We start from the raw sequence: 27,197 nt of genomic DNA on the forward strand, positions 1-27,197 counted from the left end.
GGGAGGAGAACAGAATCAATTTCACAATAGCACTTTGAGACAAAAACCACCATATAATCCATGATTAAAAGGTTTCTTCCACAAATACCTGCAGTTTAAAACTTACCAAGCACTTTTGCAGCATGCAGAAATTTGTTAACCAAAACATCACATACAGCACCCGCACAATTTTTGGAACATTCTTTTCTAAAGCCAGCTCAACTGAAACAGGTGCTAACATGAATAGGAGACATAGCACTCAAAAACAGTTTTTACTTTATTATGTTATCATCTTTGGAGGATATATTTATGTTCCCTACCTTCAACAGTCTCTCTGGTCACTTTTTACAAGGACTTTCAAAATACTAAGACTAAACACCATCAAGGACTTACCAGATTGGAATTGGTGGCATTGGAATCATCTTCTGGAAAGGGGATATAGATAGCTAAGGCCACACAATTGGCAAAAATAGTCAGTAAAATAATTATTTCAAATGGTCTGAGGAATGGAGTTAAGGAAATTGTTCCAAAATGTGCACACACAAATAAAAAAAAAAAATAATAAAAGATTTATAAGAATTCTGTTTAAAGAAAACATTCCAAGCCCCTTATATTCTGAAAAGAAACATATGCCTTTTTAAGTGCTTTTAGGAGGTCCCAGCCAAGAATCTTCCTAATATGTCAAAAGCAGTGTAGGCCAGTCGCGTGCCAGAGTAAACACAGATTTCTTAAAAGTTTTTTCTTCTTTTATTTATTTAGATCACATTTTCCCTATTTTCCTTCAAGTGTGGCTGCACTATCTTTAATAACAGAAGCCTGTTCTAGAAGGACTGTCATCTTTCCTCTTATGATTAGTTTCTCTTGGTCTTTTCCATCTGCATTTACAAACCCTGCAATAGTTTTAACAAAAGTTTTGGGGGGTTTTGTTGTTCTATTTTTTTCCCCTTTCTCAATCTCTCTCTCATATCTCAAAGTTAAATGCAAGGGCCCAAGAAATACATGCATACATTCAATTAGAAGATGTTTAAATGATGATAAAGTTTGTTAAGACAAAAAATCATGGCTTTGTCCAAAATGTGCTTATACTGCAAATTGTCGTGTATCCTTGTTTTGCTTTAAAATTATTTGAGGGAGTATTTCTTTTACTTTTATTTGCATTTCATTTGGCATCATAGGGAAAACAAACATGTATATTAGGGACACCAGCAAACTAAGAGTTCCTTATGGCAGAGAAACTAACACCAATTCAGGGGCATTTCAGCCCGGTATCAACCTTATCAGGGAAAAAAAACCCAAACATTTGGGATGTTCAACAAACAAATCCTGCACAACCTTGATACCCCACTGACTGTCCATTGGAATCAAAGGGCATTTGCTACTGACCAATATGCTGGCACCGTACTTCATCTACTTTGGTGAACTCCTTAACCTCAATGGCTGTAAAGCGTCTCCAAACAGACTAGAAACCAGATTTATAGTCTGTCTACATTTACTTGCCTGCAAGAATATCCTTGAGACTAGCTCTGGGATAACTCGCCAGTACTCTGGAGGGGAATGAAGAACAGGATAGGACAGGGAGAATGCCAAGCATAACCTGTGCCACAGAGTGCATTTGAGCATGAATTTATCTACCATGGGACTGGCTTTGCAGCGCTGCCAAATGTCAACACAGCATGTATGATTTTGGTCAGCAGACTACTGTTCTCAGCAGGTTTTAGCAGGAAAGAACTGGAGATCAGGATGTGCAGCAGCCTGAACTGCAACATATACACGCACCTGACCACTGTTTATGCTCAGATACGTTCTACATTTCACATATGGAAGAGTGAAAAGGTTCCAAACTTGCCAGACTACTGTGCTTAAACCTATGAACAACAGGAGTTATATGATAATATGGAGGAAGAAGAGCAGATCAGGGTAAGTAGATTACATGTGAAATCAACACGACTTCTCAGATACCTCAAGTTGTATATATAGTGTTTACTGCATAAAGACCTGAATTTCCATAGGCTTTTCTTTTCTTAATCACTTCCTTCCTAGACTTTTTGGTTTTGACAGGATTATTATCCATTAACTTAGCACTGTTTATGCATATTTTCTTTTACTTCTAGTCTCTTTTTGCACTGTAAAAATAAAATGGTATAAAATCTACAAATAACTGCACACATAGCAGAAAATTAAATACACAGCTAAATCTTTGCAAAATAAAGTAATTACTTGATTTCACTTTTTCTTATATTCAATTGCATCTTCAGGCTCTTAACACTATAGTATTTGGGTAAGAAACACCACAGAAGTACCATTTGATATTTGTTTAATATCGACTATGCTTAGACTTTAGTGGTTCAGCAAATTAAGCTAAGCTTTTCTCAGTAGTTTTTAGCAATTAGGAAAAGTCAGAGTACAGAATAAAATTACACTTTATCACAACCCTTTGATATTGTTACTTGTCATTGAAGTGTTTCACATTTATAAACACTACATGTCCAATGAGAGGTTCTGATGGAAAAAAAAATATTTCCATCAACTCACCTAAAACCAAACAAAACCAAAAAATGCAAGCATCAGCTTATTTGAATTGCTTTAATCACATTGTTTTGTCCCCTCTTGATCTCAGCAGTGCTGTATCCTGTTTTACAACACATCATTCCCATCATTCATTGCTGATCTTATTCATTTATCAAATGTCACTCTGTGCTCTTTCTCTAAAGACATGTGGTTTACTGGGGTGCTGGCAAGTAAACCAATATTCAGCTTCATCCTGTTAGTCATCATCCATCATCTTATGCTTAAAGTATCAGAGCTATGCCAGAAGGGATAAAAAGTAGCAAACTTAATCAGGGGGATTAAAAATTAGCATCTGAAGAAGAAAGGAATAGGCAGGCAGGTAGTTTAAGGACATCTAAGAATTGACAGGAGCATTTTTAACAAGTTCTTCATCTGAAAAATATGTCCATGTCAGCAAGACCCAATATACTCATATTCTGTTTCCATCTTTCTAACATCCCACCAGACACCCAAAGGAACAATATTATCACATTGTCTTAAATGCCATCATTCATTTTTTATCATACTAACTACTGCCAAGTTCTGTACTGCCTTCCCTTGACATGCTTATCTATCCCTAACAACATGTTTTTTCTTTTGTATTTACTGAAGAACCCTATTAGCTTGTGATTTACTGAAAATTACTATTCTGGGTTAGTCTTGGTTTCTCTTTGGGGAGGCGAGGAAGGTGTATTTTATTTCGGTTTGTGTTTCACACTAAGTTCTCAAATTCCAGCTTACGCTGATCAGACTTAGGTGACTAAAAAGGCTTTGTTCCTTCCACATGCAGAATCCAATGGCCAAACTCTTAGTGGCTTTCCAGGGAAGCAGCACTGACCCTTACATTCTGCAGTTCTGTGTCAGCTATTATCATCTATCATCTGTGGTACAGTCTGTATCTTGTTCAGACTACTAGATCTGGCCCTGTACTGCATTTGTACATGTTGCAGGATTACTTTAACTGTCTATCTTTTTCCCTGCTTCCAGATAACCAGTATCTCTTACAATACATTAGTGAGCCTTATTAGTTTAAGTGGAATTCCAATATAATTAACAGACCTTAGCCCTGTTTCAGGGTCTTATTGCATACATTTGGGGTTTTTTTATCCTTCTTTTGTCCCAGTCTTTCCTCCATACTGTAGAAAGTGTGATGCCACGTGTTTAACAAAAAAGCATATGATGCAAAGTACCTGAGCTGTTTGACCGGTGACACCACTTTAAGTGCTTGCAAAAACAAAAAAAAAAAAAAAAAAAAAGACAGCAGCTGCTGTCAATCCCATAGTCAGTTCAGTTCTGGCCTCAGATATCTTGCATATCTCCCATCAATGTCAGCCTGGGCCATGTGTTTTTAAAAGCACAGAATCCAACCCCTAACCTTTATCATTTAAACTTCTAGCGGTTTCTTACACAAGGGTAAATTTAAGGCTTCAGTCCTAACCTTTTTTTCCCCCCAGCATAAATGATCTCAGTTAAGACATCAAAAACTACTCATGTACTTTACATTCCCAGTGGTGCCTTTCAACTTAGTGTATTGATTTCTTCACACTTACAAATAGTGCCTGATGTGCACAATTCACTGTTTTCCAAATGAGAACATAAAAAAAGGATATTTCCATTCGACGATGCTGATGCATGCCCTCCGGATGGGATTTTTCAGTGTTAAACACAGCAGTGCCCGGGGAGGACGTGTAGCTGTGGTGGTACCCTGTTTTTTCTGTTTCCCGTACTGCTGCCGTTTTCTCTGCGTGGAGCTAGCTGTGGATATTGTTGCATTGCCAGCACTACCCATCAGTTTGGCTTGCCTGGCAGCATCAATCGCAGCTTGCCAGGACAGAGCTGCCCCTGGAGTAGGGATGTGCTCTGGGGCAAGCCCTGCAGCTGCATTGGCATTCATGTTGGCATGAGCTGGACGGGGACTCCCATAGTTGGAACCTGTGAAAGGAAAAAAAACCCAGAAATTTGTGAAGACATTTTTTAAACAGCAAAAAAGAGAAATAGGGTTTTTAAAAATCTTAAGTATCAGTAAAATCAAGAGCTAAGGTTAAAGATAAGTGTAGGGTATCCACTTCCGACCAGCTTGTTCCTCCAATTCAAGCTCTTAATTTTGAAGTAATACTACTATGCAATCATTCATCTTGCAACAGTCTCCCAACAAGACCCAATGGACACTGAGCTGTTAGAAGTGCCTCCAATCAATACAATCTCCAGGGATTCACAGAAAAGAAACTGTCCTTCTTTTACTTTTTTACCCACACATTTTGCAAGTTGGATTGTTTGAAAGCTCAAAAGGTGAGGCTAGTTCTCATCACTTTATCACACAGACAGGCAGCACTATGCTATTTAGTATGTGGCAAAGCACCCAAATGAGATTCTCAAGTCCTATCATAAAAATCCTTAAGTCTTCAAGATTACTTCAAGGTAAAGTGAAATTTTAACAGTAAGGTTAATTCTCTCTGCAAACAGTACATATATAAGTGCATAAGAAGAGCCTGACTAGAAGGTACACTGAAGCAGGAACTGGAACACAAAGGCGGAGTTCATGGCTTTTGTGCTCTATATGATGCTGTGGAGATAGTTTAAGCCAACCATCACATATTTAGAAACTAGAACTGATTCCTTATCCTGATAAGCTGATTTTAGGATAGATGAACTATTAAAATCAATGGAGTAACACTTAAAAAGCGTGTATTAACAAGAATGCTAAGACCTAGCAGTTCCAAGTTTCACCTCTTTTAGCCAAAACTGAGGGAATATATGCTTTTGCCCAATCATAATAGTAGAATATAGATATCTATCGGGTCACATGTATCTGATATTTAGAAGGTCTTAGCGCTACAAAAAAATGAAAGTCACCCCTTCAAGCTAGTACAATTGTTCCATTGTTTCAGTAAAGACAGTTAAGTCACCTGTGCCTCTTCAATGAGGCTTTCTCAGTGACTCAAAACTTCAATCACTTCAAACTGAGTGAATTTTGAAGCTTCAAAACCAATTCCCTTTCTCTTTGGAATACACTTCAATTGAGATATGTAAGAATTTGTGAAAGATTAACTGAATTTTGCCACAGACACTTCATAGAAGAAAATATAAGCCATGTTAGAAAAGTGCAACATAAAACTTACACAAAGTCACAGTTTTAATTAGGCAGAACATCTTGTTTAGATATGTCCTATATAAGATTTAAGAGACTACTTATCTTTTTTGTGGACTTCTGAGTTTGCCTGTGGCCCATATGTTGAGATACAGGTAAAAGGAAGCCCAAATGATCTACAGATCTTATTCCTTCAAAGTCTATGAAACCAGACTTCAGTTTCAAAACACTACACACTCAAGAGATTGTGTTTTCCCTTCAGAAGCTATGCTTCAGAAAGAGTGTACATGCAAGGGGCAGGTAGTAGAAACCCAGTAAAGGAGTTAGATCACCTTTTATTTCAAAGCAAGCTCAAAGTCTGCTATTGACGGTGTTCAGCTTCAGAATAATATAGAAATAGGGTGTTACTAACTAGATCAGATGGGCTCCTATAGACTGCTAGACAAAGCAAACAGAAGACCACATGACATTCCACTTCCCTTAAAATATCAGATGAAAGATGTTCAAAACCAGGAACTGGCAAAGTGTTCTTGAACAGAAATAATTACCCAAGATGCATATTTCATAGCTGGATGTGCAGTGCCAAGATATCACAGCAATGACTGCACTACAAATGAATTAAAGCAAGTAGAATAAATACAATTACATTGTCACACAGAATGCAACAGGATATGCGTCTACCTAGAAAGCATGCAAGATTTTCAAATTCATCTCACGGAATCACAAGGAAGGACATGATAGAGTTGGATGTTATTTTATGTCAGGCATTGCCTTAAGATTTCCAGGCTGTTGTAGTTTCATTGCACAGCAAGAAAATCTAGAGCTTGTCTCCGCTCACTGAAAAACCTGCTAGTTGCAAACCAGCCAAAGGAAGCTGGTGAGTAATATGACTCTGATATGTGAAAGGGAAAGCTGAAAGAAACAAGAAATGGGAAATAGTTAATTCACATCCCTCAGATTTTGAAACTGAAGAAAAAGAGCTTTCAGAATCGCACAGGCTAAGCGGATTTCCTCATGAAGCAGGCAATCAACTGGCAGAAAAAGTTAGTTTTCTAAGACTAAGCAAATTGTACACAGCACTACTCATGGGATACATATTTATTTTCAGACTAGTTCCAGATGCAGTTTTTCTCTTTAGCATCTATTTTGACCTCCCCAGCCTGAGGCATGCTGAAGAGAAAAATAAATGGAAAATTACTCTAATTATTCTCCAACTCCAGCTCCTCTTTAATACTGACCCATTAGAGTGGATAAGAAAAAGATGTGTGTTTTCCATTTAAAGCAAACTTGCTGATCTATTGCCACTGTGTTCTTATCATGCTGACTAGACCATGTGGTCCTGAAAACAAACAGCTGCTGCATCTTAATGAAGACTTTTCTGCAATTTGGGAATGTATCAAGTTTCTTCATTATTATTGCTTATTAGTTAGGTTTCACATGAGGATTCAAGTCTATGCATTTTGACTTTGATGTGCCAGCAAAGTTAAGGATACAACTTGTGGTGGTTGCATTGCTTTTGCTTCTACTATGATCGCCAGTCCCATAATAAAGCTCTTTGTCCCAAATTAATTTCAAAAGATGAGTCAGTAATGACAGAGTTATATTAACAAATATTACAAATATTGATTACTGATAAGGATCTGTCTGTTTTATGAAGCTCAGAGGGTGCAGACTCTATCTGTACTAAATAACTAATGGCAGTGACAAATTATTTGATCTACAGGCAGTTTATAGAAATAGCTTAAATTAAAGAATGAAGCTCACACAGCTTCATGGAAAGTACATTCAAGAACTGAACAAAATATTTTCAAGATGGCATAGCCAAAATTTCAGGGAGAATGAAATTCTACCCTATAATCTAAATGCTTAGTGCTAATTCCTAAGAAGTAAGCAGAACAAAATTCATATTGAACTTGTAAGACACCATGCTAAATTTCACCTATGGCACTCATTTCTCCCCACTACAAAACTTTGCTGTAACCTGAGAACTGCAGTTACTGGATTTGCTACTTTCATTTTGCAATGTAGCAGTTAAAATACTTCACTCGATTTCCCGTCTACAAATAAAGTTTCCCCGATACCTAAATCACTTTAATCATATTTGTTTATGCTGTTGTTAAGCTGGAAGTTGACCAGAACTGGGAAATGGAGATTCAGCCCCCACCCAAATGCAATAACTCACTAAGCACTGTGATCCACAGCATCATCACCCTGATAATCCCTACCACCCTGTAGCAAGAATTTGTACTGTTGACTATGTCCAGCTGGTGCACAAAACTCTTCCCTTTCAAATATTTCTGTGCTACAGATCATGAGTTTAAGCATTTGAATAGCAATTAAACAGAAAAGTCCATATAAGCGAACAAATTTGATTACAAAGTCTTTGGGAGAGACTTTCATTTCTGCAAAAATGCAAAGTTGCAGAACTACTTCAAATGCAGAAACAACAGAACTACAGGTCTCAAAATCAAAGTTAAGTTAGAACAGCAACAGATAAGGTTGCTATACAACAGGAAATGTACCGTGTTGCACAAAATACCTGATATGTAAGCTTACAACTAAATTACCAAAATGGTCATCACCAAAATCACTGTTAAAATATACAGTGATCATTAATACCTTTAAGTGCTATTTGCATTCTCATAACATCTATCTGTGATCTGTACCCACCTATTAACTATCCCAAAAGCATCATTAAAAAAACAAAACTGAGCAATGACTATTCTATATGAGGAGTGGGCAAGTTAATGACACAATGGAATTGCAACTTTTGAGTTTCTTGACTTTATCTATTTAGCCATACATTTATTTTAGAGGAATTTGTGCTTAGATTAATTCTTTAAATTAAAATAGAGCTATGCCAATGTACAGTGTCACCATTCTTTTTTTCCATCACTTTAAAAACAACAGAATCCTAAAAATGCAAACCTTGAAACTGTTGCACAACTGTATTTTCCCCCAAAGCAGAGAGATGGGTACAGTAAAAGACAAAACTGGTTAAATAATGTCTTAACTGAAAGAAAGGAACAAAGTCAGAAACTGGTCATACTACTAAGATCATGTGTAAGACCAATTCAAGCACACAGAAAAAAAAGTTACAGAAGACCAAAGTGAGAGGTCCCTAACAAGAAACGCCAAGAATAACACACACACACACAAAAAAAAAAAGTCAGTGTATGAGATGATCTGTTAATAAGAGGAAGAATGTGGAAGACATCGATCTATTAACCAAAAGGAGAGCATTTGATAGATGATTGTAAGAAGGCTTAAGTGTTACATGACCTTTTTACATCAATTTTTACTAAAGAAAAATCCATCAGGAGCAGGTGACTAGCACAATTAATCCCCAAACCAAAACAAGTATCATTTCCAACTGTAAAAGAGAAACAAATTAGAAAGTACTTAGATAATGTCCATGGTTTCAGCTACTTAGGTACTGCATCCTAGAATATCCTAGAATATTTAAAGAGCTTTCTGAAGTAATCTCAAAGCTGTTAGCTGCTAGTTTGAACTCGTGGAAGACAGGAGAGATCTCAGAGGACTGAGAAAGGGTGAATGGAGTCCCCAGTTAAAGAAGTGGGAAGGGGGGAAATTTAAATCCAGTTGAACTTCAGTCTCCAGAAAAAAAATCCGGAAAAAGTAAAATAAACAAGTGTCAGCAAGTACTTGGAAGACAAGGAAAAAAGGAGCAGCAGACATGGATCTGTCATGAACACATTGTGTCAAAGAAAACTAATTCCTTCCAGAACTGGGTAACAGAATTCACAGGCAAGATGGAAGCAGTAGGTAACATGTCTCCTGACTTTATTAATAGTTTTATGAGGTCTTCTGTGACCATTTCATAAGGATGCTAGGGACATATGAGCAAGGAAAAAATTGCAATAACATGAATATGAAACCAGTGGATGCCTGAGAGTAGTTATCATTGGTACACAGTATAAATTGGAAGATGTGTCACATGGAGGTACCCAAGTGCCTGCCCTGGATCCAATTCTGTTCAATGTTTTCATTAATGATCTGGATGATGAACTGGTGAATGGTGTTATTAAATGAGCAGGTAACTATGAAGCCGGTAGGTAGAGCAAATACACTGAAGGACAGGATTTGAATTCAAAATGAACTTCATGAATTGGAGAAAAATTCTTAAAAATAGAATGGAGTTCAGCAGGCACAAATGCAAAGTATTTAAGCAAAATTAATCACCTGCCCAAATTATTTTCAGAAAAGCCTTGGGGGTTATATTGGATCCCCCAACAGAACAGAAGTTGATATTGTCATACTGCCTTCCTCCCAGAAAACGCGGTCATTGCAATGTAGTATATAAACAGGCATAATATCTACGCAACACTACAAGTAATCCTTCTCTTAAGCTCAGCATTGGCAGAGCTTCAGCTGAAATACAGTGGGCAGTTTCAGGTTCCACACTTCAAGAAAGATGTGGCTTGGTTCAGGCTGCCCAGAATAGAGCCAGGAGACCAACCAAAGACCTAGAAAACATAAGCTATGAGGCAAAGTGACAGAAATGGGAATGCCAAACTTGGACTGCTGCTCCTGAGGATGTGAGGGGGAGGAGGGTATTATAGCAATCTTTAAGAGCGTGCGTGTGTGTATTTTTTTATATATATATATACATATATATATAAAAACACATATTTCTAGATGTGTGTGTGTACACTTGATTTCAGAGAGCAGAAAGGGAATATCTGTCACCATACTCACAATGAATAAGCAGAAGCAATGGCTTTTGCAGTAAGAAAAATTCAGCATGTACCTTAGGAAAACACTTTCTAACCATAGAAACAATGAAACACACCTATTGACTTCCTGGATTGGTGGCAGCACCTCCCACACTCTAAATCTTTTAGATCAGGCCAGAAAAACATTTCTCCAGAATCACAGACATGATGTAAGATTTATAGTGAGAAGTAGTTTCTTTTCTTAGTCTAAAGCAAGTTTGACTTGAAGGAAGGCCTTTGTACAGAAAGCTTATGTATTTCTTCCATCAGTTAATCTATCAAAAGAGGCCCCTCTGAGTAAACCCTGCTTCACTCAAACCTTTAGATCATGACAGCTACCTCAGCACACTGTAAGACTTCTATATGCACACTCGTCACTCTGCGACAGGGAAGGTAAGGGCCTTCGGTCCAATTGACCTGGAACTCTATTTCTTTGGCTTTAAAACCTCACTCTGCAAATATATTTTTCTAAAAGTCTAAAAGTCTTTCAGTACCCCAGGACAATAACTAGTCATACACAAAGCTTAAAATCTTAAAATTAAATAAAGCCACTTATTTGTATAAGAAAACAGTCTTTTCCAGAAATACTTAGTAAATTTTCAGTTGACATCCCTGGAAATTTCCCCTAGTGAATGCAGGGCAGCACACACATAAAACTCACTTTCTTTAAAGCGTAATTTGGATATTTTTCCTTACTTGCCTTTTTCAAAAAAAAGTTGTCAAGACATTAATTCTGACAGCTAACTGCTAAAATGACACTAGTTTTTTCCAAAAAGAAAAATTTTCTGGAGGTAATTTGTAAGTAGAGATAGGACTTCTAATGAAAGCTGGATTGCAACCTGAACTATGGCTTTTTCTATAACATAATTTGTAATGTACACATACACTTTTAAACATCATGTCAGACTAAAACTCAGTGTGTAGTTGTTAGCTCAGATAAGAGAGTTAAAGAATTTTTCCTGTAAATTGTTTTGGGGCTTCAGAACACACACATAAAAGATACATTATTTAAGACAGTTCGTTTGCCATAGTTGAGACTAAACATTTTTTAAAATCTAAACAAAAAAAATCTTATTCAAGAGCCATGCTTCATTTGCAACTAGATCTTTGTTTTCCTTTATCTCCCTGCTCCAAACAGAGGGGGTTTTTGCTGCATTCCATTAACATAAGAAGGTGTAATGAGCTACTAGCAATGTGAAAAAACAAGTCCATTTCAATGAAGAGAGCAAGTGCACAAGCTGCTCTTCAAGTATTGAATACCTCCAAGTTAAATATTTATGCTTGAAAACTACAGACACTGCATGATAAATTATCATACCGTTGCCAACACGATTTAGATTTTGAATTTTCTGAGAAAGAGAAAGACTTTCATTCTATATTGGTAGAACACCCAACACAACGGATTCCTGGCTTGTGAATAAGGCACAACAAGAACACAAGCAATAATAATTCCCTATCAACACTGGAATAAATCATTGGACAACTCTTCTCTTAAAATCACCACATATATAGTTCTCTTAATGCAAAAATATCTTGTTTCAGAGTATGTTGGAAACCCATTGCTTCCTAATAAGATCTTTCCTCCATATGCACTTAGACATGCAAAAGATCTAGGCAGAGATACAAATTTCTACCATTTCCCTTACTTTTATGTTGAAAATGGTATGGTTTTCAAGGAACACAATACAGGTGTTTGGGGTGGTGGTTTTTTGCTTTGGGGCTTTTTTTTCCTGGGGGCAGGGGGGGTGTTTGTGTTGTGGTGTTGGTTTTTTTTTTAATAAAAGACACAATCTTGCACTTGTAGTAAAAGTAAATTATATTCTTATTTACTGACAAACTTGGGGTTTTACAGCTTAGTCTACAATTACACAAATGATAGAATCCCTCCCTCTCTCCCCTTCTCTAAGATTTCATCGCTTGAGTGTTCCTTCTTTTACTTCTTTAGTTTTATCTTTCCATTCTGAAACAAAACAAAGTAAAGCAACAGTCTGTTCTGCCTTCTTCACCAAAGAGGCATCTTGTCAAACCTTGCTCAGAAGAATCTAGAAAGCAAGTTTGAAAATCCTCAGGAGTCACAAAAATCCATCTAGCTTCTGATTGTCTCTTCTGTAACTATGGATTCAAGAGAACTAGACTGGGAGGTAAGGTCTCTTTTTTAGAGATGAGGAAGAAGGAAAAAAAGCACGGAGCTTACTAAATGTTAAGCTCCAAGGCAAGTGTCTAATATGAGACGTTTGATAATTGATGTAGATATCAGGAGAAACAAGAGAGGTCTATAATACAACTCAGCTGGACTACAAATTCTATTAGGAGATAATTTTATTAGACTGTGGGGGAGGGGGTGTTAAGAGGCTAATTTCCTTTGAAGCATTTTCATTTTCTTGTGGCTTTCAAGCTACAAGAAAACACAAAGAAACCCACAAAGAATCCTTTTTAGTTTCCTGAGACATGGTTCTGGTGGCACCTAGATTAAGCTCTCAGACACCAAGCCAGGAAACACTTTCCTTTCCTTCAACCATAGCTCACTGAAACATTCATAAAACTCAAAAATATCAGCTAAGGACTAGTGACATAAAGATCCTTTTTACTAATAACAGTATTTTCATTCATCTCAAATAAGCCCAAGAGAACCCAATTAGCTGTGTATTTGAAGGAATGGCTAGCAAAAGCTTTTACACAAAACTAGTTCTGCTGTGATAATGCGATCTCCCACAGAATGCAAAGCACAAAGACATTTCTAACACCAAATAGCATATAAACTAAAAACCAAGGTTCCTCACTTGAGACAGTTATAGATGTATGTCTCATGGTATAGTGCATTAATACATCTTTTTAAAGTATTTTAGGGTACCTATCAGTACAAAACCTTTGCAGTAACATGCATACACATCACAGTGAGTTTCTTGTTCTTCCAAGAACAAACTCCAGGCATAGATCCTCAAATGGAGACACCAAGAGAGCACTTTCTTGCTTAAATGTGTATTTTTCACCATTCATCTGAATTAATGTTACCACCATTAAGGATCCTGGGATCAAGCACATCTGTGGTAAAATTTCCTTAACTACAGTAAAATTCCTCTGGAGATTAACTGTAATTCAATAGCTTGGATTCTTCTGAGAAACTTGTCAACTGCTCATCATTTTCTTATTGGTGAATGATTACTCTTCACTTAGCAAGTAATCTAAATATAACTTCTTTACAGAAATGAAGCTCTTAACATGTTTAAAATAATCTTTACTGTATTAGATGGTCTCCAGATTCTTTGTCTGAGAATGCAGAATGGGATAGAAATCAATACACAAACCTGTTAATGTGATTTGCCTCACCCTACCCAAATCATTTTAATAAAGGGATCTTATCTAAGGTCCCTCTATAGTCGGTGCAGAGGACCATTTCTTCCATTTCTAAGACAGATGTCTAAAATACAAGTGAAACCACCTCCTGAAAGTGCCAGTCTCTCTTCAGATTGGACAGAAGTAATCTAAAACATAAGTTTAATTGCATATCAATATCAAATTTAAGTGGATTAAATGAGATTAAATGACTCCCACTTATGTGTGGGGAGTACATGCATGCACATGTGTTTGGGCACAAAGCACAGAGCAACTCTGTAGCTGCTTTTGGCCCCAAATTTGTACATATTTTCTAAATTTTGTCACATGTATGATATCTAAATAATTCAAAGCCTGCAATTTCAATGATTCTTCATCCTAGAAAAATCAATCACAATTCTTCCACAACTCATAGTATTCTCAGTCCAGAAATAGCAGTCTGTTCCCAGTTAACGTCAGGTAGATGATGACTAAAAAGCACAAAGATATCTCTATATAGGTCTGTATCTGATTTACAAACAATATGAATTTCAATAAAGATGGATACACACACAAACCAACAAAACAAAACAACAACAACAAAAAAACCCTTTAGCATCCAGATCTAAATGGAGATCAGCCCTGATAAACAATACACAGTGCAAATTCTTACAGGGTGAGGTTTTTTGTTTCCTCTTGCTGTTTATGGGGTCATTGTTCAGCTGCACAAATCCAGACAGCGGGCAGATTTTGCTGGAAAGAACTTAGCAAGTGTATAAAAGGAGAGTATAATATATCTAACCTTCCTATACAAGCCATAAGTACTCCCCGCCAGCCCTCCATCCCAGTTGCGATACCCACATCAGAAAGCCACTGATCCACATTATCATACAATAACTTATGTTAAAAGGGACCTCTGAAGGCCATCTGGTCCACATCCTTCCTCCTTTTTAGCCCCCTCATTCAAAGTGGTCAAATTTCATCAACCCCTTTGGCTCTCCAGCACCACACTGCACCACTGCTACTATCTCTGAGTCTGTGGGTAGGGCTGCAACAGCTGACCACAGTAGGCACCCAAATCAAAGGTTCATTCAGGTATTGGGCATACAACTTAAGAGAATAATATATATCTAATTTTAAGAGGTACCTACTGCATTATACTTTGTGAAAACCAGACATCTGCAAATTATATCATTAGCACCCACACAAAACAGAGTCACCTAAGGACTATTTGTTGCTTTTCAGAAAGGCAAAACTTAGAATTTATTTTAAACTGCATTTACCTAATTTTAGATTATGCATGCAATATCCTAATAAATTAAAGATGCACTCCCTTCTTGAAATGTAGGCAGTTTCAAAGGAAAAGTTATTACAAGATGTTTCAAGTGTCAAAACTGACTTTGATTTCAGCTATTAATCTTAGGGTTCTAAAAAAATACATTTCTCTTTTAAATGTGATTTTTTTCCCCTGCTGCTTGGAGTAAAACCAACAAAACATCAGAAAAAGCAACTGAAGAAGAAAGTTTTGAAACAGACTATACAAAAAGTTCTACCAAATCCTAAGAATTAAGCAAGCGAGAATAGATAAGTTTGGGTTTTCTCCTAATTTCATTCATCTAATTAATGTTATCTTATTTTTTAATAATTTTAGACAAAATCAAAGTATTCAAACAGGAGGGCTCTTTGTAACTTGGTACCATTAATGCGCTAGAAACAGATCATGCAAAAAATGGCAAAATTTGAATGAGAGAAGAAAAAAAAAAATGCTGCCTCAGTCCTATCCTTCCATTTCCTTTCATCCACAGGATCTCAAGACAATGCTCCACATGCAATGTGCTCTGCAATTCAAGAAAAAGGAAGGCCTTGCAAACCTGCATTAAAACAAACCCACAGAAAATTACTAAATGCATGAATGCAAACCATATTATACAACAAAGGGAAACAGTAGCTTGTTTCAGGTTGATATTAAAAGGCAACTTGGAAAAAAAAAACCAAACAAACATACTTTTACTCAGACTAGACATTTCTGATCTAAAGGCATTGCAGCATTAACAGATTTAGTCTCATATTTTTATAGTCACTTTACATAGAAGAAAATCATTTTACAGAGTTGTTTGGTATCTAAAGTAGTATGTTCTATCTCTAACATGCAGACTTTGCTCTAACATTACTTTTTATTTGCTGGTATCCTCTTGGAGAATGTTCCAGGTCTGAATATTACACATGTGTAATATCCAGATGCAAAAACAAGCACTCTTGACTTGCTCTGCTAGTTAAGAGCATTTCCAAGCTAAATAAGGCACTAAATCAGAAGATTGCAACTGTGCACTGTAGCAAAGTGGGGGGGGGGACGGGGACTGAGGACGGCCGCGATGACATGGAGATAATAAAAGGTGGGAAAAATTAGCAAGAGACAAACTTTGTAAGCACCTGTATGAGAAAAAACAGCATCTGGCTTACATCTTAGGTTGAACACTGTGATACGTAACCCTGAAATAGTTCTTATGTCACTGGTTGTCTATACAAACATTGTTAACCAGCTTCTCTGTGACCTTTTCTGTAGTAGATGCAGACAAATGTTTGAGACAGTCTTTATAGATTCTTTCTAAAAATAAAAAATCCTGCTTATATAAAAGCAGATTCATTGATCATTACTGAATTTACACGTACCAGAGCAAAGGTGGCAAGAGCAGACACACACCAGGCTTGTAGAGCACTTGCTTAGAACTCAGTGGGCAATATTTTGGCACTGCCACTGAGTTAGTGCTCTAGCCACTGCTCCAGCTCCATCTTTCTGATAGTTTTCAGATCACACCGAAGGCAAATCATTTAGTCTTATATAAGAGAGAGTTAAAAAAATTGGATCAGAATTTATCAGCATGAGCATGTGAAAGATTTTTGACACCACATGACCCTTTCAACTTACTGGAATAACCCTTACGAGATTAAATATTTGGTAGCTGTAACTAAGCAAACTCAGACATCTAATAAGGTATACATTGCTAACAACAAGGAAGCCTAACCAGTGGAAAATTTTACTGTGAAATGTCAGCGGTCACTTCCACTTTTGTCTCCTCAGGTCAGGCATGGGTATATTTCTAATGTCCTTTCTGGTGCTCAAACAGCAGGATTCAGAAACTGCTGGGTGAGATTCTTCAGCTTGGCAGATGTCCTGAAAAATCTGTTATCCACAGACAGCCCAAGGACAGTAGGAAACACAAAGCTATTATGATGATATTTAAAATACATCAATTGGAAATTTGGTATCTTTTACAACATATTGAGGCCTGTAGTGGGATAAATGCAACATTTTCACACATCAACTGGAGATCCCCATTGTCGTCCTTATTTCAAGTTATTTGCAGCACAATGGCTTAATCAGAAACGCAGTGTTACAAAAACGGTTAAGTAAATTACTCCCACTTAAATCTACACACTTCCTGAAACATTCTCTTGTCTCAAGTTTTGAGTCATTGTATCATTACCAGTCACAGGCAGGAAAAGAGCATTCAAAAGCAAATGGTGAAATGATGACAGAAAGCATCATAGACAACCCTATGTAAAATAGCTTCCATAAAGGCATAGCATATGTTTGCAATTTCTATAGAAATTTTAAAATGGAAGCCGCTGATGGGAAATACTACATTCTAAAAATAGTTATTTCATCAAAAATTCCCCTTACTTCCTATTTTCAAAATTCAATTTTCAAATTTGAGTTCAAAAGGTTCAATTATTTTATCAGCACCTCACCAGAAGGGCAAGTATTGCTTTGAACTGGTCTACCCCATTGCAGATGACGATTTCTATGAGCAGAATTTCTTGTTGATGCTCTTCAGGAAGCTATAATAGTTGCTTCACATATCGTAGTTGCCACAGCACAGCCTTTCTTCCAGGGCACAGCAGGTGTTCAGTCACTATATAGCTTATGCAAAGGGCAGCATGATAGAGTCAAGGCTATAAATTCTGGGAAAAGAGGCTCTGAAGAGATAATAGGATGATACATAAAGACTTCATATCCCTGCTTGTGGCAGTGAGAGGAAGAAATTTTGAAAAAAAAGATACATGTTTTTTGAGATAATATAGAATTATAAAGATATAGAGAAAGTGTGTGTGCCACCCTTTATTTACAGTGATAAAAACTTGCCCTGCAGAAATAGGTTAACTTTTTCTCCTGATGTCACTAGAATGATATACCTTTCTATTCCTCCTCTGGCTGCATCCTGAAGGGACAAGGGCTCTCCCTCTGGTTGAAATCACAGACCCAGCACATTTCACCTGGTCCTTCAGGGTGTGGCAGGCAGAAGCCTATTTGCCAACACATCCAAAGCTGAACAAAGTTGTCAAGTTAACAAGACCAAACGAATTTTGCACCTCAATTTATTTGCTCTTTGGGACCCTGTTACTGCATAAGTTTACAATGATTCAAAAGGGCACTTCCAAAATTAGGCATGCTGTATTTGTTCACCCAAAAGCACAAAACACACAAACCAAAGAGTTACTGCAGAGAACTCTCTACATTGTTATCACCTAACTATTCATCTTGTCTTTTAAATTTTGTAGATTCCAGCCAGACTGGCTAACCACACTCGCTAGCTAGGAGAAGCAGATTTGACTGATTACAGCATGGTTTCCCTGATGCTGTGTCTTCTCGTGTGCTTGCCATCCCTCTCTGACACCGTCTGGAAAGCCCCACCTCCTTCCTGAAGCTACCTATTTTGCATTCACAATATTCTCCACTCCTAAACATAGTCTTAGGAAAAATGAATTGTTTTCACCCCAGATGGAGACAAGAAGCAGCTTCCCTGAATTTCCAACAGGGATTTTTCCTCATCATGCTTTTCTTTAACGATCTCTTTTATTTAATGGCATGCATTCAGGCAGGAAGTATAACTATAACGTGTTTGCATTCACACGGGTCACCTGACAGACAAGTGACTTACTAAAACCTATTGTAGGCACATAACTCCTTTCTTCACACTACACTTTTGTTGTTGACAAACAAAATTAGAAGTCAACACACATGCAGAAGGTAGAATTCATTTCACTAGTTCTAGCAATCTCAAATCTGACATTAGACTAACTTAGTCATCAAAGCTTTATCTATATAGTCAAGACATAGTTAAGTACCTCCAAAAAAGCAGTCCACTCCACCTATTTTAGACTATCAATAATGTTCTGTGGCCATGGCTGCCTTCCTCTCCAATGACTACACATGAACTCTAGATGATTAGCTCCCACTAGACAATTTAAATACCTACAGTGAGGTAAAATGAAATCTATGCCAAATTATTAGTTTTTCTATATGAAGAATGACAATTTGAAAACATAGACCATTTCTCTCTTATTTCATATTATTCTATTTCTTTCCAAGTCTTTCATAACACGCCTAGATCCTTCCAATCACAGTCACTTATTCATTCTGGTCCACTAAGCAAATTATACTTTTGCCTCTATGTATACACAACTGTGTAGGCACAGTGTAACTGCAGACATCTCTGAAACACTCTAATAGTTCCAGAACATAGATAATTTTTTTCCAACTATTTGAAAACAAAAGTAAAAATGCCCCATGCATGATACACACACTGGAAAAAGTGGTAGATAAAACCAGAAATGTCTGTATATGTTGGTTGCTATTCAAGCCCTGGTGGTGCGTACTAAGAAGTATGCATAGAGTTGGGAGAAAGAGAGAGGTGTAATTCCTCTTATCCATTAGCACCAAGTACACTGTGTGCACACCACACGCCACCATGTGCGGTCCCTGGGGAGAGACCAGACAGCAGTCCACTTTTCTATCAGATTCACATTTGATCATGGTAACATCTACATTCAAGAGAAGCACACTTTATCTCTGCAACTTACATCAAAGAGCACACACCCCCTGATGATAAAGTATCTGGTTCAAAATTCATATCAAGATCTCTGCACTGACTCCTCATAAACCTGTGGATCTCTGACCAAACCTGCCCGATCATTCGTTTCCAGTTACCCAAGATATTGGTCTCCTTCCATGACCATTACATCTCTTAACTATAAAACTGCTGATCACCAGGGAAAGATTGCAAGTACAAAGAAGAGAATCCTCTTTACTTATTAATATACAGCACTCACTGGCCAAAGTTAAGACTACTTAGAATACTTGGTATTAGGGCTGCAGGCAGATGACTTAGTCCTGGCCTGGGTAACTGAACAGGACATGGAAAACTACTGGATATGACATGGGAAATTACCAGACACAACAAGAGAGTGAGCAGCTGACAAGAGTTACAGGTAGCATTGTGAGGAATGGCCAGATTTCACACACAGTTGAGAGAGTTGAGTCAGAGATGACCAAACTTCACAGTTAGTTGAAGGGAAGTACTGGAGTCCTGTTGGGGGGCATTGCAAGGCCAACAGTGCCCAGGTAACTGTGTCAGCAGAGCCAAATAAGGCCAGGATTACTGAGTACCAGTATCAGAAACACCAATTCTGGATATTGATGTAGAAAAGCTGCGACCAGTGGGGGAAAAAAAGTAACTAGGGGTGGGTTGTTCATTCTGGAAAAGACTGGACAGAGAAGGGAGGCACAAAGGCAGAAAAAAGGAAAGTCAGCAGAAGTGAAAAGGGATAATGCGAATCATGGGACAACAGATGTATGGGGGTACCCTTTGGGAGCCCTGCACTTGATCATCACAGCTGGACCAGTACAAACCAGCCTGTTCTGACCATACCACAAGATTCAAACCTGCTTGTGCAGTCAGGAAGACCAGGGCAGGGCTTGCTCTCCCTGATTTGCACCCAGACAGATGGATTGAGCATCCTAGCACTGCCATGCCTTTGTCTGTTACATGCTTGATGACATCAGCAACGACACACCATTTCATAACACACATTTTATTAAAATTAAATGCCATATTAATTTCTTTGCCTGTACTTCCCAGAGTAATATCTTCACATAAGCACACACAACCTAGTTAATGAAGAAAAAGATAATGAATTTTCCAAGCCTATTGACCTGGCATGTCAGCAAGAGAAACAGAGTTTTTAACACTGGGAGGTGTTCATACTACAGGGATCATGACCATGTAAATACATAAGAACACAGGTAGATAACCTCAGAGAAAATTTTTTTCCAACCTTCCAAAAGGAAAGGAATATAGTATTTGTGGAGGTATGACAGACTTTCTGGAAGTCTACATCCTAACACAGAAATAAATTAAAATACAGCCTGATCCTCTAAATGTCCGTACTCTAGTCCTTACATTAATCTCCCAAATAGCACCTGACAATCTGTCAAATCTCTCCGTTCGGTGTTTTGTAGCTGCAGAATCAGGTTTAGATACTTTCTATTGCTGTTATTAGAACAACTAGCTATATGAACAAGAGGTTTAAATCCTAAGATGACAAGTGGGGCTTTCCGTCTTCTACAGTAATTCTATCTTTAAATAGTATTTTAAAATAGTATTTCAACACTGACATAGGGAGGTGAGTAATAAAACTCCCCAATATATTAAGCCATCTGGATGAGCTTACAACACCTTCCTTTTGAAGTATCAAAACACCACTGATACATGCTATAAGAATAAATTTCCTGCCCTCTGATATTTGTAGAATTGACTCCACACAGTGTTTCCTCATCCATATTTCTCCTAAATAAAGCATCCTCTGGCCCTACAGCATGCATGCCAAAATCCTTAGCAACACTCAGTCAAACCTAGCTCCATATTCTATGCACTAATGTTCTCCATGAGAAACCACCTTAAAGCACAACAGAAAAAAATCTCAAAAATTCATACCCCAAAATAAAACTAAAACAGTGTTCTGGTGAAATAAAAGCAAAATCAAGGCAAAGGAAGATAACAGCAAAGTTCTCAACAAGAATGCTAAGTACTAAAGAAATAGATAGAAAACTGCTGACCCATATATACAGTAAAATTCAAACAAAAACTTATTTCAATACATGCTTTGCATTAAGACAGCAGAATGTATGTTCTAGTCAAATACATATCTATTGACAGAAACACTCTAAGTTCTGTTACTCACACTGCAGATTAAAAGCACTTAAGAAGGTGTCTAAGCATAATGTTTCATAGGAAGTAATGGAAGTTGCATTATCAGCATTAAAAACTTTTGTAATGTTTTGAATTATTCGCATTTTAAGATGTGATCTTTTTTAAAGTGCTTCACATTTGACCATGCGCTAAGATACTTCCCTGGAGATAATGCCAAGCACCTGTAGAGCACCATGCTCAAATTTTCTGAAGCTTGATATCTGATGTTTTTTTTTTATTTTATTTTAAAACACTTTGGTTGTTTTTAGGAACTGTCAGTAGCAACTACCTCTAGTTATTTTTTGACTGACTTCCTGGCATGCATAACAGCTTTTATCACTGCGTGCAAATTAGGACACAAGTTTTCATCTCTTATGATCTTTCTGGACACCCTTTGCTTTAAAGCAGATAAAAGCCTTCAAGCCATGTTCATCTTAATCTTTCACTCCCTGCTTTTATTTCTCACTTTTGCTATAATGGCTAAATTGACAAGAGATACTCCCTTTATTCCAGTCACCACTATGCCATTGCATTTAGTTTCAAATCCAAAATTAAAGTTAAACTGTAACTCTTTTGGTCATAACGTAAACCCCAAAAAACAAATTAGAATTAAGTTTCAACATAGTCCCTCATGAACTTCCCAGGAATTTGGGATTCCTCCATTTCCGATTTAAGCAATAAGCTTCGTTACATTTAACAAATAACAAACAACTCTCTTCAAAGAAAACTGTAGAGAAATGTGTTTCAGAGCTCAATAGAGAGTGTACAGCTATGTACAGAACTACCATATCCCAAACACCTGCTAACTAACATTTCACACTCATAGGATTTGTACACTTGAGCCAAAGCCAGTGAGAATCTGACAGACAAGAGATATTAGAATTGTGTCACTCAAGCCATTCACCGATTTAAGAATTCAATTTTGACACTGCCTGCACCAAATTTAACTGATGTCTGCAAATCTCAGGTTTTTCACTTAAAATTTTCATTTAGGTGAAAGTGATGTAAAAATTTCATATAATCCACTCCTACCTGTTGCTCCTGAATACAGTCATACAAAAGTTCCATTCACACCACAATTAAACCTGATCAGTTTCAATTTCCACTCTATAAATACATTTTACTTCTCTCTAAAGAGACCAATTGAAATTTAAATTACACCTGAAAACACTCTGTGCATCTATACAATTTATAAGTCAGCAATAATAAGTGATTTAAGTATCATATGGGAGTTTCAGCACACAGGTGAAGCTTTCCTCCCTACACATAAGTCTATCTGTTTACAACTTGAGAAAGTAATGAATACTATGGATTTCCTCTGTTTTCTTAACGGCACTGGGGCTCATCTGACTTAATTTGCTAACTTTGCTGTAAATATCTTAAATTTATCCCAAGGAAATCAGACCCCTTCATACCTAACTAAATCCAAATTTCTAATATTTACATATATGGTCTGCATGGAAAACATTCTTTTGTGAACTATATGAAAGATACAAGATAGAAAACTGAGCAACATCTGGCATTGCATATCATTCTTGACTTTCAACTTCCTGATATTTGTCAATCCGTATCATACTTCAACATAAATATATTACGCAGTGCATTTAAGTGCAATAATTCATTTCTCCTCTATGTTCAACAAACATCAATTTTAATTCCTGAACTCACCTGGATTCCATTGCTTCTCACACAGTTCATTGTAGTGTTTCTGTATCTAAAATTCATGAACTCTACTACCAACAGCTATATCATACAAGTCTTAATTTTGGAATTACTATTTTTATCAATAATGCATGAAGCAGAATATAGTTGGTACCTAACAGAGTTGGACTGACTTGCAAGCAAAAAGACACAGGTACTCTTTGTGTATTTAAAAGATTATTTCATCTGACAAAAAGTGTTAGATGAACATCTGATGTATCAAAAATACATATTACATTTAAAAAACTGAGGAATCTTAAGAAGTCTTACATCTAGCCAGCCATATTGAAGAACAGCATTTTTGTCTCCTTTGGAATAAGGAATCTGAAATCTGATCAGTAACATGAATTCATTCCTGCAATGCCTTTAGGAAGAAATGTTGAGTTAATTACTCAATTAGAGCATATTTACTTTGTAATTATAATGTCATGTTCAGTCATATTTAATTGTTTTTTCCAAAATACCCAAAGGCAACCATCCACATCATGGACTGAAAACCTGAAAAATTTAAGATAAATAACAATACCATTTAGAGAAGCATATTTTAAACATATGATAAAGCATACTTTAAGGTTAGATGGATCTCAGACAATATTTTTCTTAAAGCAATTAACTCTTACGATTTATGTACAAGATGCAAAGAGAGTTCCCATGGGATTAGCCAGGGTTTTTTGGTCTCATTTCTGGTTCTGGTTTGAAAACCATTAAGTCTCCAGTCACCCTTAAGAATTACTTTATTATTTTAATCTTCTGTCTTTTATCAAAGAACTAAATGTGCTAAGTTCATTGGTGCCCAGCTCAGGAGACTGATGAATCTTGTGGATTTCTTTTACATCCTTACAGGTGCCAGGTTAAATAACATGTTGTTTGAGGTTGTTTCCCCCACCCCCCACCACAGACAAGGCTTTAACTAGTACTCTGATAACTCCTCCCAGCTGTTGAAGGAGATTCAACTTGCTGGTATGTTTTCATGGATTCTGAATGTTTTGCCTGCTGAGACAGCTACTGAGCTTCAGAATTTAATATCTGGGACTAAAAAACCACACACAGAGAGAAAAAGGAAAATTGCAGAAGTCCTTTACAAATATGTAATCTTAGTGTTCCTATATAAGCTTCTAACATCCCATAGAACATCCATTAACAGTTATCTCAATTTTCTTTAGTCAGTAGGGAAAAAGGAATCTAAATCAAAATTAGTACTCCCATCCTGTTTGGATTCAAGCCCTATAGTCATCACTCCCTGGTGATATTATGTGTGGGTATATATATCCCAACACTAAATAATTAGATTCAGCTAAATGTTTGTAAATTATAGCAGGATTCATCTATTGACCTGATATGTTAATATGTATTGGAACATTAAAGTGAACTACTCATAGATTTCTACTACCTGCTCATTATATGTTGCAGTCTGTGTCTCTAGCCACAATTCTGCATGAAAACTGTTCTAGCACAGTGCGGGAAAACAACCCACTTACTTAAAAACTCAGTGTGGCTATCAGAGCAATCGAGACTCCAGGCTTGTCTCACCTCACCTATAAACTGTGATAAGATTTCCAAAAAACCAAGCAAACTACTCTGAAACTGGTGTCATGCATTGAGGCAAAAGTCCCTCGAGTCCTCCATCTCAAAGTTTCAACAAATGGCCACTATGTCTGATTAAACACAGAAATATAGTTGCAGATTAGCTATTGGCTGACATATGTAAATTAGCTCTCCATCTTAAAATACACGGATATAAATATACAGAATAGATACTAGGAAAAATGCATTGGGTTTTTTTATTTGGTTGGTTTTTACCATGAGGGTAGTTAAACACTGCAACAGGCTGCCCAGGGAGTTTGTGGAAGCTCTGACCTCAGAGACATTCAAGACTTGACTGGATGTGGCCCTGAGCAACCTCATCTAACTAGACCTGTTTTGAGCAGGGTGTTGAACTACCTGGCCTCTGCAGGTCCTTTCCATCCTACAGTAAGATTTTATTTAATTCCCACTACTTAAAAATGCAATTCTTTGCAGTGAAATGCATACCAGTGAGAGCAGTGTCTCCCAGAACTATCCTTTCTGGGAAAGATGCCTGTGAAGGCGACATACAGAGTAGACCAGATTCAAAGCCATCATCAGTGGGTTCCCCTCAACCTAAGCTTCTCTGGAGGATGAATCGTGCTAATAATCTCTCAGCTTTAGATCACAATAATTCAACCTTGAGATCTGGACAACTGCCAATATGACAAAATATAGACAAAATGTGATTCCGCCAAATCTTCTGTCACCTTCTACGATACAGATATTAATCTTTTCTCCTGCCACCCGCCCCCTCCCCCGGACTGTCAAATTCAACAATCCAAACCATACAATCTCTAATGTTATATTTAGGTTTCTGAGAAAAATTCAGCAAGGCCTTTTGTTCTGGAAATCTCTATACACAGTACAGAGACACCTGTGACTCTTCCAGTTGAAAGAGCTACGCTGAATCTCTCTCAAGTTCTTAATGAAGTTTATATCACTCTTATCATTATGTCCCATCCATGGAAACTAACAGAAACTCCTTCAAAGTTTGATATATACTATTGACTACACCCTGAGTTATTGCATGACAACCTTGCAACAGCAACAGGTGCCCTTGTGATCATATAACTTCATCACTGCATTTCAGAGCTCCCACCAGGACCATTCTACCACCTAAAACTACACCTGCTCTCTGGCAGAAGCACCATAAGCCCATCTCCATGCTCTCTGCACAGAAGACTGACTGTGACTTCCTCTCCCATAAGAAAAAAAGGGAAGGATAAAGAAAAAAATCCTCAAGTAGCTTAAATGCACAATGATGCTTTTACTCCAATAAAGTAAAGAATATTTACCATTTTTAGATTTTTTTTTTAAGCTTCCACTGGTAAAATTACAAGGACAAAAATGCCAATTTTGTGTTAGGTAATAGATGAACTATGTCAAAAGGAAAAGTATTCAGTGGTAACCAATACATCTGAATACTTAATATTGTCTTTTCTTAAAATTAATGTCGCTGAAATCCAGTAATAAACAATTTAATTAATACACTTTCTCTCAAATTCATCTCTTCCCCACTATCTGAATAAAATCAGTGTTTTGGATAAATGATTGACTCAAAAATATATTGGGTTTGTCTACAGTCTTAAAAAACAAAGATAGGCAATTGAACCATTTAATAACATTATGTTTTGTAAAGCATATATCTGCCATTGGTAAAAGCTTTCTTCAGTGTTGATCTGATTTGTTGTTTTCAATAATTTGAGAGACTTTTACTGCACATAGTCACATCTGTTATGTTGTCTGATAGACAATAAATTTAGTGAACACAGTTGCTCAGAAGAGATCTTGTATTTGCTGTTCCTCAACTTCAGTGAGGTTGTTCCTTGAATCAATTCCCAGAAAGGGTTAAACAAACAAGACAGTTCCTAACAAGTCAAACAGCCACAATGACAATTCACAGACATGCACATACACACTCGCAAAAAGTAAATTTAGGAGTGATTGCCATTCAGATGAATCCTATTTTAAGCATGGATGTAGACCCATTTTCCACAAAACTGAAAGAAAATAAGCCAAACATAAGCATACATAGTAATATTGCAGTTATACAACATGTTCTCTAAAGTGTTTTGAGGTAACAAAACAAAAAGATGAGGACAAATAATTCAAAGTAAATATCTCAGTAGATAAATTAATTCCACATGGCAAGGGTGTGTCACATCTGCTGCAGTGAATTACACAGATGTAACCCCCAAAACACATTCGATTGCAGAGCAGAGATGCAACCAAGACTGG

General features: G+C 37.0%; 1 protein-coding gene across 17 annotated transcripts in view; it reads right to left on the reverse strand.

The window, feature by feature from the left end:
• The window catches only part of CACNA1C (calcium channel, voltage-dependent, L type, alpha 1C subunit), a 409,208-nt gene extending 404,758 nt beyond the window's left edge, over positions 1-4,450 (reverse strand). For 16 of the 17 annotated variants that reach the window (XM_010566178.1, XM_010566184.1, XM_010566180.1 and 13 more), the window contains exons 1-2: positions 4,122-4,420; positions 373-478 (exon numbers count right to left, since the gene is read on the reverse strand). In XM_010566178.1, the coding sequence (XP_010564480.1) occupies positions 373-478; positions 4,122-4,420 (405 nt within the window). Of the gene's footprint in view, positions 1-372; positions 479-4,121 lie in introns of all 17 variants that reach the window. The other variant, XM_010566185.1, reaches the window with a different exon arrangement.
• Positions 4,451-27,197: the final 22,747 nt, after the last annotated feature.

Source organism: Haliaeetus leucocephalus, unplaced genomic scaffold (genome assembly GCF_000737465.1).
Source record: "Haliaeetus leucocephalus isolate CR32 unplaced genomic scaffold, Haliaeetus_leucocephalus-4.0 Scaffold206, whole genome shotgun sequence".
NCBI classification, from domain to species: Eukaryota; Metazoa; Chordata; class Aves; order Accipitriformes; family Accipitridae; genus Haliaeetus; species Haliaeetus leucocephalus.